Below are 15,423 nucleotides of genomic sequence, written 5' to 3'. Positions count from 1 at the left end.
TTACACATTAAAGTTGTTTCTATAAAACAAATTTGTCTTACTATCTAGTAATATAATTAAAATTGAAATTTTGTATGTCTAAGTTTATATGAGGACTGCATAGTCTAAACTCTTTTCCATTTTAGGTTTATGTATATGCTAACAACATTTACTACCTCACGAGTGTCTTTGACACTGCTCAGGCTATCATTGGTACTGGTCTTGAGGGAGACATATTCCATGGAGTTCCTGATTGGCTGTATGAAGGTAGGTAAAATATATAATTAAATTTGATTTTTATTGAATCATAAACCATTTATTTTATCTTTATGTTAAATATCAAGATATTATAAATTTTATAAAAATCTTATGGAAATTTAAGTAAGAAAACAAATTTTGTTCATCATTGATGGAGTTCTTGAAACTCTCTGCCCATTATAGAGTATAATTAGAGTTGTTGACAACCTGTCAAGACAACAAAATGTTATGACACAGAAACAGATGATGATAATGATGGCGAAAAATGAATAATTTCTTATTTTACTTGTTTCAGAAAGTAATTAAGGGTAAATTCCATCATTAAGTTCTTGTTCTGATTTTAAGTTGTTGGTATTTACATGAGCTTTTTATATTTATTTTAAAGGTATTTTTGAAAAATTTTAATAGTTTTGTCTTCTTAAAAAATAAAGTTGAAATTTTGTTCAAATAGAATTAGCATTATTTTATCTACTGAAATTGCTATTACTGTACTTTCTCTTTGCAAGAATTTTAATCCAGTAATATATTATTAAGTTCCAGTGAAATTATGAATAAATTTGTTTAATTTAAATTTTTATAAAGCTGATGAAAAGTGAAAAGCTTAGAGCTATAATTTTTATGGAGAAACTTTTTGAAATAAAAAAATGTTCTTAAGCTATATAACTTAATGTTTTCAAATAAAATTTTTAACTACACATAATAAATACACTGTCAGAATTTATAATAGATTTTTATAAGTCAGTTGTCATCTCTATATCATTTTTTTTTTATCTATAGTTATGTTTTTATGAAGTAAGAATGTAAATGATGATTCAGATATTCAAAATAAATAAATATGCAATATTCTATTCTAAATTTATATAGATTTTTAAAACTTTTAAAATATTTATTTATTCATNTATAACAATAGTTGATATCACTTTATCTTGGGATAAATTTAAGTGAAAACTATATCTTATTAAATATTATCAACATACAAAAGAAATAAAAGATAAAAAGCTGTTAAATTAATATAAAAAATAAAAGTAATTTGCCACAATGTAAGAAGTTAATCATACAGGGTGAGTCAAAAGTCACTTTACCATGGTAAGTTTCTTTTTAACATTATAATGTACACATCTTGGAGATTTTTTTGGCCTAAACATGAAAGATAACATCTTTTAAATGACCCTCGTTTTCCTCTTCACAAAGGTGAGTTCTTTCAAGCAGTTATGGCACACTCCATAACTGCTTGCAAAGTGACTCTGTTTATCATTCGAATTTCCTGACAAATATTGTCCTTCAGCTCAGCAAGAGTTCAGGACTTATTAATAAACACTTGCTGTTTCAAATATCCCCATAAAAAGAAACCTGAGCAGAAATTACAATGTATGCTCTCTGAGTAAGAACAATGAAGTGTTGATGTTCAAAGTAAAACTCAATAAGTTTTACACATTGTTCTGTCATTAATTTACTCATAATTTATTTCTGAATTCTGTATTTTAAAAACCTGAAAAAAATATATATAATAATAGCAAAAAAGTTATTTAATTTTTAAGTGGTAAAGTGACTTTTGGCCCACCCTATAGTTTACCATACCTTATATGATTATCAATCTGCTTGTATTTTTTGCTAAAAGTAAATGGATAATTTTAGATGATTGAAGTTTTTTATTTTCATATATTTTTAAAAAATATTGTTGAGAAACATATTATTTAATACTTTTAAAAGCAATTTAATGCATTAAAAAACATTAAACAATAACTTTTTATTATCCAGTTGTGATTTTAAAAATTTATCATCTCTAGAGGTTTGATTTCGTCAGTTTTATTTCCTTATACATACATATACTGGACATACACATGTATGAATGACCTGACTAGTTATGTTAATTAAATATATGACTTACAAAAAACTTAAAAACTTTTATTTAAAAATAAAAAATGTTTATTATTGTAAATTTTACAAAATTTCTTATTTGAAAATATATTTCAAAATTATTTATTAGATTAATCATAAATTACATTAGTGACTTAAGTGAAGTGCATTTTCATAAAATAAACAATTTATGTCAAATTGAATTAAGTTAAGGAAGTTGTAAAATTTTATATTTTTGCTAGCTCTTGTCTTTTCATACGTTATATAAAGACAGTAAGTTGAAGCATTTTGTATAATAAATTACCAAAATATTGTAAATAAAGTTAATAACTTCTAAAATTTGAATTAAAGTACTACAAAATAGACATATTTATGATTAAATAATATAAAGTTTTATTAGAATAATAATAATAATTTAAATTATAAATACATGTTTAAAGTGAATGCATAAATTATATTAACTTTAAAATGTAGTATTTTTTTTTTTAAACTTTGCAGAGTGAAATAAGTATTATTATAATAAACATAAACTTTTTTTATTTATGTATACAAATTCAATATACCAAATATCTTATTTCTGTATTCATTTATGTATTCAATTTTTATATTTATTTATGTGCTCATTTATTTATTCAAATTTAATATATCTTACATCTCATTTTTATATCTTATTTTCAATAGGGGCTGCATTAATTGCCTAATAAGCATACTTTATCTATAACATAGCAGATATAATACAGCATTTCAAATAAAAATAATATACATTAAAATTAGAAACAAAAATAGTACAGTGCTTCAGATAAAATTATTTAATTTTGCTCAGTTGTTCTTTTATATTAAAGTAAATAAGATTATTTTTTATGCAATTCAAATTATTATTTTTATATTGTATTAAATAATTTAGATTATTTGTTATACATTACAATATATATATAAAAAAAATATTCTTAAGTATTANGGACAAGGCTAACACCAAATTTGTACTGCATTGAATAGACTTGTGACGATTTAGATTAAAAATTTAAATGTAATCTATTCTGTTCATTTATAAATGATTTAAAAATAAAACCTAGAATGAGAATTAAAACAGTATTCATTAAGTCAACATTAAGACATCTGTTATAATGGATAGATTTTGAATTAGATCATAGTGATCCAAAAAGACTGTTATAAAAATATTTTTGCTTGAATAAAACAATGTTAGTTTTCAGTTGTGTTAGGAGAGTAGTTATGTATTTAAAATAAGTGATAACTTATTTATATATGTAAAAAAACCATATAACAAAAATAATGTCNGCCTAAACATGAAAGATAACATCTTTTAAATGACCCTCGTTTTCCTCTTCACAAAGGTGAGTTCTTTCAAGCAGTTATGGCACACTCCATAACTGCTTGCAAAGTGACTCTGTTTATCATTCGAATTTCCTGACAAATATTGTCCTTCAGCTCAGCAAGAGTTCAGGACTTATTAATAAACACTTGCTGTTTCAAATATCCCCATAAAAAGAAACCTGAGCAGAAATTACAATGTATGCTCTCTGAGTAAGAACAATGAAGTGTTGATGTTCAAAGTAAAACTCAATAAGTTTTACACATTGTTCTGTCATTAATTTACTCATAATTTATTTCTGAATTCTGTATTTTAAAAACCTGAAAAAAATATATATAATAATAGCAAAAAAGTTATTTAATTTTTAAGTGGTAAAGTGACTTTTGGCCCACCCTATAGTTTACCATACTAGATTTTCTTTTTGTGTTTGTTTGTATTTATTTATATTGTATTTCAAAATTATGAATATAAATCTTCAAATGAAGTCTTAATCAATATAAGATTTTCTAAATGTGTTTATGTAATTATTAATTTGATGTAATCTTAATTTGTCAAATAAATTATAGAATAGTTTTTTATATCATAAAAAATACAATATATTTTGAGAAAGTACTTATTATGTTTTTATATTTTATAATGTAAGAATTTATTAAACAAATTAAATTTAAAGTGTAGATGGAAATTTAATATAAATATACATATTAAAAAACTTATTTGATTAGTGTTTTCAAATTTTATGTTGATTTACTATACCTGAAAGTAAATATTTGAGTGTTTAAAGAACATTAATATCTTTAAATTATGTAAAGCAAAATCTTAGATAATGATACTGTTATAGATACATTACAGATAAGACTAATATTTGCAGTTGTATATTTAAAATTATAGTTATTGACTTATTTAAATGAAATTATAAATGAATTTTATCAATTAATTGCAAGTTGATGTTCTTTGAATGAAAATTTTATGATAATATTTTTATTAATTTTTTTTTTGTTTGACTTAACAAATACAATAAATTCTTTTCATTTTCTGAATTCTATGAGAAAACATTATTTAAAACATTGCTTAAATATATTGTATATGTTTTAAATAACATTTTGATATTTTAATTATTTTTATGTAAAATTTAAGTCTTCAGTAACAGCCATAAACTAATTTTGTTGCAATCCAGCAAACATTGTAGTGATCCAAGATCAAATATTTAATGTGTCTTTTAATTCAATGTAGGATGAATCAGTCAATATATATTATGACAAATATATTTAAAATTTGTTACAGTGAAAGATTAATATATTTATTTTATTCTAAATGTTAAATAAAAACAAAATAAAATTAACCTGAGTAAAAATTTAATATGATTTAGATTAAAAATTTAAATGTAATCTATTCTGTTCATTTATAAATGATTTAAAAATAAAACCTAGAATGAGAATTAAAACAGTATTCATTAAGTCAACATTAAGACATCTGTTATAATGGATAGATTTTGAATTAGATCATAGTGATCCAAAAAGACTGTTATAAAAATATTTTTGCTTGAATAAAACAATGTTAGTTTTCAGTTGTGTTAGGAGAGTAGTTATGTATTTAAAATAAGTGATAACTTATTTATATATGTAAAAAAACCATATAACAAAAATAATGTCAAATATGTCAAAGTATAAATACTAAAAATTATGATTATTTATATATAAATGTAAATTGTTGGAATTTTCAATAACAAAGTTATGAATAAGTTAAATATACAATGTCTAAAATAATTTATAGAAATTTCTGTTGATAAAATAGTAAATATAAGTATAAAATTGTTTGTCATGCATATTACTAAATGATTGTGTTTTCATTCTTTTTCATTTATTTATATATTTATAAACTGTTGTCATCTTTAACACTGAATTCAGTTTATTTTACTTATCAGTGTGGGCCACACTATCATTAATATATACTGTTATGTATTAAAATATAGATATATTAAAATAAATCTTAGAACATTTTTTTTTAATTATGTATTTATTTCATTTTTTGTCATTTGTCTTTGTTCTTATTAATTCAATTTAATTAAAGCTGAGTTTTATTAATATTTTAGAAATATTTTTAGCTAGCTTGTTAGTGCATTATAAAACATTAACAAATTTGATAAGCTAAGGATAATTATAAGTTATTACTTAAAATTAGTTTAACTTATATAATTATTAAAAAGTTAATAGAAAGTAATTCTGCTTACCTTGAGGGACAAATCTATTTAATAATTAATTAATTATAATATTGTAGCAAATGGTTATATTGTATAACACAGCTTGTTAAACTTTTAAGTCTAACAGGATTAAGTTTATTTTCAGTCATTTTTAATAGCCATCTTTAGGCTACAATAGAAAAACAAAATTCTTAACTGAATGGAACAAAAACTATAGAATATGAGTTCAAATTTATTTCAAACCATGTTTAAATCTTTAGAATATTGTACAAAAATTACATTTTGGAAAAAATCATGACATTGTCAAAAGTGTGTTAATGACCTTAACCACAAAGTTGGTAAAAAATTAATGTAACCAACATAACAGATATAATACAATCTTAAAGTTAAAGAATAATAAATTCTGATTCCTTCTATTATCATATTTCATAATATAACTTCCAAACTAATGAGATAGTTCTTGCATTCTTAAAATTTGTGGTTTTGTGTTTTAGTCTTGGCTGTTTTTATGTGAAGGTTTTTAAGCTTTGGTTGGAACTTGTAAGTTTATATTCATTTACAAAGTTTTTACATTCTATGGGAAATTTATTTTTAGCATGTTTATTAATTAAATTTTCTATTTTCTTTTGGTAGTAGCCGTGCATGTATGCAAGGCTCATGATTTATAGTATACTTCAAGCCTGTCTATTACACTGGAACAATGCATATGTGCTTTCTTAATTAAAAACAATTTGAAATGGTATGGATCATGTGAAGTGTTGGAAATGAAAAGTGGGATGTAGTTTGGTTTTCTAAATATTTTGGGCTAATACAATCTTTTCAAGAAAGGAGAATGTAATATCTAAGAAATGTGGTAAGAAGTTGCTTTCTTGTTCCACATCAAGTTTTAGTCCATACTTGTTATTTATTTCCTTTAATAACTTTTGTAGATCTAGTTTTTTTTCTATATAATTAGGGTGTCATACAGGTATGGTATCTAGTATACATTTTTATGTGCCGGGTATATGTTGGGAGTATTGAAGTTTCCACAGTTCTTAGGATCATTTCACATATTACTTAAGAATGAGCTGCCCACAGCATACTACCTTGCTGTAGGTAGATATTGCCATTAAATTTGAAGAATGAAATGCTACTTTCAATATTTGAAAATGGTACAAATTTCGGTTTTGGATGTGGTTGAATAAAAAAAAAACCCTTAAGTGGCAGAAATATGGTTGTATTCATATGAGGGATACAATGAGACAAAGTACTCTTTGTTTATGGTGATGTTGGGTAACTTTTTAACAATGCTTATGGGGACATATACACTATAACTGTGAAATGTCAGGCTATTAAACAAACACCCTTTCCTATTTTTAAGAATTTCTGCAATTAACTTCAGTACAGTNATTACACTGGAACAATGCATATGTGCTTTCTTAATTAAAAACAATTTGAAATGGTATGGATCATGTGAAGTGTTGGAAATGAAAAGTGGGATGTAGTTTGGTTTTCTAAATATTTTGGGCTAATACAATCTTTTCAAGAAAGGAGAATGTAATATCTAAGAAATGTGGTAAGAAGTTGCTTTCTTGTTCCACATCAAGTTTTAGTCCATACTTGTTATTTATTTCCTTTAATAACTTTTGTAGATCTAGTTTTTTTTCTATATAATTAGGGTGTCATACAGGTATGGTATCTAGTATACATTTTTATGTGCCGGGTATATGTTGGGAGTATTGAAGTTTCCACAGTTCTTAGGATCATTTCACATATTACTTAAGAATGAGCTGCCCACAGCATACTACCTTGCTGTAGGTAGATATTGCCATTAAATTTGAAGAATGAAATGCTACTTTCAATATTTGAAAATGGTACAAATTTCGGTTTTGGATGTGGTTGAATAAAAAAAAAACCCTTAAGTGGCAGAAATATGGTTGTATTCATATGAGGGATACAATGAGACAAAGTACTCTTTGTTTATGGTGATGTTGGGTAACTTTTTAACAATGCTTATGGGGACATATACACTATAACTGTGAAATGTCAGGCTATTAAACAAACACCCTTTCCTATTTTTAAGAATTTCTGCAATTAACTTCAGTACAGTATTTTTAAAATAATTTATAAAAATATATATATTGTATGTAAGTTTTGATGATATTCAAGAAATATAAAAAAATAGAATGCTCTATCTTTGTAATTTTTGTCAATTTTGTATTACTGTGATAGTTAAGTCAGTGAGTGAAATTTAATTAGAAATGAGAACTGAAATTATGATTTGTAAATGGATAAAGTTTAAATATTTATATTATTAATGATAAAATAAGAAACATAATTGACATACGAATCAAATAGGCTAATAAATATGTAGAAAATATTGACTTTTAAAAAATACTTTGTTAACAAATCTAAATCATTTTTGACAAAACCATTGATCATACAATATATGAAATGAATAACTTATAGAATAAAAAAAAAAACAAAACTGTCAACTTACATCTGTATAATTTTTAATATTTTACATTGTATTTGGAATGTCATAAAAGATTAATGATTATTTTACAACATTTGTCTTCATCAGGTAAGTTTTAGTCAAATATGTATTAATCTTAGTGAAAAATAACAATAATTTATTTTCTTATAGCTATGTATATTTATAAAGTTTATTTTTGACTCATTTATTTTTATTAAATAATGAAATTAAAAGAATAATCAATGCATAATTAATCCAAAAGTTGTATGTGTATAAATGTTTTTTTTAAATAAAATTTTTGATTATATCAGTGTTTCTCAACGGGGGCGATATCACCCCCATGTGGGCGTTTTTCCATGTTCAGGGGGCGATTAGCAACAATTTATATTTTGGGGGGCGAAAAAAATTTCTGGGCGATATAGTAAAACATTATATTAAGAATAATTAGATATTTTATTCGTTACATTGTACAATAATTAAACAAATAACATTATACTAGTCACTAGTCTATTCAATGCAGTACGAATTTGGCGTTAGCCTTGTCCCTCGGCATCGGAATTTTGAAGTGAAGGGGGCGATAATAGGTAACGGTTTTATTGAAGGGGGCGACGTTTCGTTAGAGGTTGAGAAACACTGGATTATATTAATATCATAAAAGAACAATTGAATGTCCTAGAAATATAAAATGCAAATGTTAACTGTTTTATAATGTTGTTATACAATATTTAAAAAAATAATAATAGAAATTATATAGTAATGGCCATTGAAATTGTGTCACCTGTAAAATTTTATAAAAATGTGTGTATTTTTTGAAAATTTTATTTGCTGAAAATCTGCAAGAAACCATAAAGATTATATCTTTTATCACATCAAACAAGAGAACTCTTCTTATTGGCTGACAAAGTTAATGCAGCAATGTTTCCAGTGGTTGCATCATTTTATTGATATAAAATTCATAAAAGTAGTTGTTTTATAAGCAAAATGGAAACACTGTTTAAAAAGTTCCTGATTATTGCTTTTAATACTGATGGTTTATACTCTTGTGAAATAGTGCAGAGTGTGTCATCACTTATGCATTTGTTACAAAGGAGATGTGAATGTGAAACATTGAAAGAAAAGCTGGATCAGGAGATAAATGTGTGAGTAAGTCATGCCAGATAAGATACTGAAATGTTCTAGCTTGCAAAAACACAGCGCTAGTTTGAACTGAATAGGAAGCAGGCAGATGTAAAAGGAAGTGCATGAATTATATGATGGCATCTGGGTAACATGGATTTAAAAGCCTATTGCCCACATAAGAAGCCATTACTGATAATTAAAATGCATAAACAGTGGATTATCTATGTTAAACAGTATGCAGACTAGACTCTTCTCAAACTTTTAAATTTGATCAAAAATGTTAGATTATGGTAATAAAATAGACTGCATGTTTAAGGTTAGTAAAGGGTAGTTATGCAAACTGGATCATTGACAATGTGGGATTCTGTTATGTTTACAGAAGAATCTAAATTTAATCTGCATAGATCTGACAGCAAACTCTATGCTAAGCATAGAAAAGGTGGGGGCCTATAACAGGGTGCTTGATGCAGAAAGTAAAGTTCTGATAAGTCAAATGATGTTGGGATGCATATCCAGTAAAAATATTGACAGTCTTCACTTTGAGTTCATGAATGCAGAGTGCTACAAAAACATTTTATCTGTCAAACTAATTCCAGTAAACAAGGAACAATTTTGTGACAAAAAATCCAGTATCTTTCAGGATGCTTTTGCATCATATTGCTATGCAAAGATGGTGAGTAAAGTATAATGTATGGTTGCCTCATATTGAGATGCTCAATGTAGGACAAATTGACAACCAAAAATAAGGGATTAATAAAAGAAAATTAAGCATCCTGTATTAATAATGATTTATTTCAGATAAATTTAGGTGACAATTAACAATAATTTAATATTACACTATATAATTTAGGTAATTATTATCAATAATTGAATATAATGCCATATACACAGATGTATATTGTTCATTCATATGTCTGAACTTATATTTTTTTTTTTATCATTTTTTACACATTTCAATAGTTCTACATCATTCTGTATCTTTTCAAAAAATTTTATGCAATTGCTTTTACAATTGATATTTATAAGCAATTTTGTTTTGATAAGTTTAATGAAATCTAATGGCAATTATAGCACTTCTCACTGTAACCAAAAATAAAGTTTGTAGTAAAATGAAATTTTTCATTGTTGGAGGAAAATATTGTCAACAAAAATTTTTATTGTGTTCACAAAAAGTCCTATATGTGTGTTCAGAAATTAATTGAATGTTCTTTGTCTCTTTTTAATATCTTAAAATCTCTTAATTTTTTAATATAAAGTTATTTTTTTTTGTTTACAAATATAAAGTAGGACAATGAAGCTTTCATTTAGGACATAAGACATAGTTTTGTAGGACTGTCCTACCAAAAGTAGGACATGTGGCAACTCTAATATAATTTGTCCTTTTTTGTCTAAGATTTATTGGCATTGTTGTCACTTAAACTGATACACAAATTGTTGTTTAGGTAAAAAAATTTCTACAAGAGGCCCTGATCAAATGTCTAAGCTGGCCAGGTAACAGTTTTAATCTCAACCTTATTGGCATATTTTGGGCACAAAAATTGCAGAGGGAGGGCTGAAAATAAACAGTAGGAGTATATTAGAAGAATTTGATATCATAAGCTTGATATAGAACAGTGTTTTTCAACCTATAACGAATCGTCGCCCCCCTTCAACATAGTATCGCCCCCTTCAATAAAACCATTACATAGTATCACCCCCTTTACTTCAAAATTCCAATGCTGAGGGCCAAGGCTAACACCAAATTTGTACTGCATTGAATAGACTTGTGACTAGTATAATGTTATTTGTTTATTATTGTACAATATAACGAATAAAATATCTAATTATTCTTAATATAATGTTTTACTATATCGCCCAGATAATTGTTTTTCACCCCCAAAATATAAATTGTTACTAATCACCCCCTCAACATGGAAAATCGCCCACATGGGGGCGATATCGCCCGGTTGAGAAACACTGATATAGAATATAGAGGGGTTGAAGAAATTTATTCACTCTATGCTGAAGCACTGCAAAACTATTATTAAGACTGTATGTATCTTATGAAGTATTGGGATCCCATTCAACAAGAAATAATTTCATGTTATGTTTCAGATATCTGTTTACACTGTAAACCCCTTGTTTTTTGCTTCCATATCTGTGAATGACAAGTTCTTGTAACATAAGACAACTAACTCAATAATCTAAAACCAACAATAAGAACATTCAATTTAAAACAGCATGTTTTCTTCCATCTTAAATGGGCATCTTTAGGCTAATGTTAAAAAATAGAACTGCATGTTTTGGAACAAACAGGTTCAAAGATGTAACCACTTGTTGATTGGCAGAGAAGGCTCCAGTGGAGATATATCAAATTTTAATAAGATATATCAATAGTTTTATCCTTGGATATATCAAGGTTTAATGGGGATGGAGACACATTTTCCATGCAGTTGAGAAAGTATCATTATCCTTGAAATTGATGTCTACTGTTCTCAAAGCTGCTTTGCATATCTCTGTAAGTTTCAAAATGTACAGTCTATTTTCAAATATTAGCCTGAAGGTAGGAAGATGGAAGAAAACATTTACTGTTTTAAAGTGAGTATTCTTATTGCTGGTTGTAGGTAATTAAGTTATCTGATGAAGCTAACCAGTATCTAGTAAATGTCCATTCTTATAACAGTGCTCATTAACAGTATTGGCAAGAATAGGGTTTGAAATAAAATTTACTTAAGTTCAATGCAGTTTTAAATGTAATAAATTGCATTTATTTTTGTTTCCTCTCTCTACTACATATGTTATGTTCTTTTTATTATCATTTTTACTCTACATATGTATCATATGCTATTTTTACTATAATTAAATAATTTTAATGCTGAAAGACAGTATTGTTTGTTTTATATACATGTTATCATTACAAATAAAAACAAAAATTGTTAAACAGATGTGCAAAAAAGCATATTTATGCTACTTTGTTAAATAGATGTGTAAAGTAGTAGAAATATGCTTCTTTACACAGCTATTTAACACTTTTTAGTATATATCATAATTGCTACAATTTCCATGGCCACTACTGTATGTGGAAGTGAATCTTAAATTCATTTCTCCAGCCCATATGTATAATTAAATATATTATCTTTCAGAGAATAGAATAGAACTAACAATGTATTAAATAAGAACTTTTTTAGATGGAATACAACAGATTTTCATATAAAAACTTTTTTTAATGATATTATATTTCATAACAAATGTTAAAGAGACTGTAGTAATTAAAATCATCTATTTAAGTTTTATGCTAAACATATTGTTTCATTATGTTCTTTTTAAAGTAATAAGTTTATTTTTCCAAATACTTTTGATGTAAAACAAGAATTGTTTACATATACAGGTAACCCCCGTATAACACGGCACTTCTATAGCACGGATTCGCTCTAACACGGTTTGAGAATTGATACCATCCCCCGTATAACACGGTACTTTTATAGCAAGGATTCACTCTGACACGGTTCTAGAATTGGGTAAAACCCTCGTACAACAGGAAATGTAATAAATTTTTACATACTTAAGTAATAATAGTTCACGAAAATTATTATTTTCGTGAACTATTAGTACTTAAGTATGTAAATTTTCTCTTCTCGCCTTCTGTCGATACACGTGGTCCTTCTCGAAACTTGTTTCAATGTTGCCAGATCGCGACGCTTCTGCTTCTGATGTTGCCGAATGTTTTTCCCTTATTCCATACTTGCTTTATTCTTCATAAGTGCTTAGCACCATATAAGGAAATTTATAAAGACCTTTTAACTAGAAGCAAGCAATCTAAAATTACATACATTTTGCAAAAGGTAAAGCATGGATCTGAAGATAATGCAGAAAAATGCTCAGAGGATAAGGATAACTTGCCAAAAAGAAAACGCTCTCGGTTAATTAATAGTGTTTTTAGTGATGACGAAGAAAACATTGTTTAATTTATATTAATATGTATCACTTAAAAAAATTTTAATGAAGATATTTATCTTAATTATGAAAATATACTAGCATGTTTTTTAATTTTTGGAACCCAACCCTCCTTTTCGTATTGGTTCTTTGTTTCGTATAACACGGATTCGCATAACACGGCAATTTTTTGGAACGTAACTACCGTGTTATACGGGGGTTACCTGTATTATTTTTTTATAATCATAGGATAGTACTTTAATTTGTACTTTAATTATATTAGTAAATAAAAATTCAATTAATATGAATAGTAGTAGTACTATATAAATTTGATTCTGTAAACATAAGTTTATATTGTTCTTGAGGAGGCTACTGAGCTGTACCTCTTGAAAAGATCAGTTGAGTCAGTCACCGATTACATCCACAAGTAGTGTTGTTGTCGTTTGGACCTACTGACTCATCTTCAGAGCAAGAGTGTAGATAATACTAGAGCAGACAGAGCAATGTGTTAACTGAAGTTATTGAAAACACCTCTAAGCATTTTAACAAGTAGTGGGAACTACTGATTCACATACTTAGAGCTAGGGTTCACAACTTGTTCAATTTACTGATGCTTGAAGCATTTTCTTTAATTTAATGGATTCACTTGGTCATTTCATGAAAAAATATAAATTGATTAAGAAGATTAACATTGTGAAATAATTATTTTGTTAACAGAAAACTATCATTCTCATATTATATGTTGCAATTGCATATACTGTATTGTCTAAATACAGTTGACCTTGTTTAATTTGAGCTTGGTTCATTCAAATTTTAAAAATTTTCCTTGAGTATCCTATTATATGTAATGTTAAAATTACCCATTTAATTCAAACTTTGTTGTAATTTTTGGATAATTCAAAGCAGGACTAACCTTATATTTTGAAAATTACTAGTTTTACCATTGCAGAATATCTATTTTCTTGGAATTCTTGCCTTTCCTGCAGTCATGCTATCTCCTTTTGTACTAATTTGTGGTTTGCTGATAAGCTATATACAGTACAATGGATAAAAAGCATGTTGTTAAACATGTAGTGTGTTTGAAATTTCTAAATTGTTTGAAATTCTTATTGTGTCACCTTATGTGCTAGGTTTTAGGTGCTAGTGATTATCTGTAATTGTTTAGTGTAATACATACATATTGTAGGCCTACTGTTCTGTTCCTTTACTGTACAGTAGTTTGGAACAGAACAGTAGGCATTGCATTTTTTTATTGTATTACATCATGTCAAAGCATAGATCATATAATAATTCTTTAACTTTGGAGAGAAAAGTTGAGGTAATTAATGAAGTAGAAAAAGGAATAAAAAGAAAGTGTGATATCACCATATCCCCACTAATCTTTGTTTCTAGTGATTTTTAGGATGGTTACAAAATCAAGATACAGCAGAGTATATGTCAAAATTAGCATGATATTATTGTAATTCATGCCTTTTAAACATTTCTATCACCTAACATCATTTTCTTTTTAACATATTTTTCATATTTGTAACAATTATGCAATAGTGGTTAAAAAATGTGGGAAGTGTTTTGTTTTTACTGATGATTTTTTTTCTCTTGTTTATAAATTCAGTTGATTAGTTACTCAAAATTCTCAATCACTTTTCGCTTTTTGCAGTCTAGACCAGCTTCACTTTTGTTTTTCACTTTTTGCTCAGTGTTAAGTTTAACAAGAAAATGTGACAACAAAGTAAGTACACTATATCTGTATTACTTAATAATTATCAATAAAATTGGTTAATTTGAATTTTGGATAATTTGAATTATTTTGCACTCCCTTGAACTTTGAATTAACCAAGTTTGACTGTTTAAGAGAAAAATGTTAATATGACAAGTTGATTTAGAGAACTAAAAAAGTTTTGATTAGTGCATGTGACTGAACTCCAAGTAGAAGTAAATGGTTTGATCCTTGACCTTCTACAGTTTTTCATGATGAGACATAAGGACAAAAAGGATATACAAAACTTTTAACAAATGCCTCCAAAGTTGTAAGGTGTAATTAAGTGCTTGATCATGTTGGTCATTGTTGGATATCCATGCTCCGTGGCAATGCATTTTATATCATCTAGCTCATTTATTCTTGGAAGAATTGTGAAGGCCCTTTTGACCAAGACTGTGAAGGCTACAGTTTTGAAAACGTACAAGTCTCAAGATTCAGAAAGGATGAACAATGAGTGGTAAATATGTTTTCTATAGACCTTTGCAGAGATGTGTCCTTCCTGCAGAGTTAAGGATTTTGAGGAAGTGGTCCAACAGGTGGCTTTCCTGTTTAACTTG

General features: G+C 26.6%; 1 protein-coding gene across 4 annotated transcripts in view; it reads left to right on the top strand.

Moving 5' to 3' along the window:
* LOC111625970 (dipeptidyl peptidase 4-like) overlaps nucleotides 1–15,423 on the top strand; it is a 251,743-nt gene that overhangs the window by 120,689 nt on the left and 115,631 nt on the right. For all 4 annotated transcript variants that reach the window (XM_023369230.1, XM_023369229.1, XM_023369231.1 and 1 more), the window contains one exon: nucleotides 126–246. In XM_023369230.1, coding sequence (XP_023224998.1) covers nucleotides 126–246 — 121 coding nt within the window. The remainder of the gene's footprint in view (nucleotides 1–125; nucleotides 247–15,423) is intronic.

Source organism: Centruroides sculpturatus, unplaced genomic scaffold (assembly GCF_000671375.1).
Source record: "Centruroides sculpturatus isolate CEXI.00-Female unplaced genomic scaffold, Cexi_2.0 scaffold63, whole genome shotgun sequence".
NCBI classification, from domain to species: Eukaryota; Metazoa; Arthropoda; class Arachnida; order Scorpiones; family Buthidae; genus Centruroides; species Centruroides sculpturatus.
The sequence above is the reverse complement of the archived record's forward strand: the minus strand, read 5'-3'. Positions and strand labels throughout refer to the sequence as shown.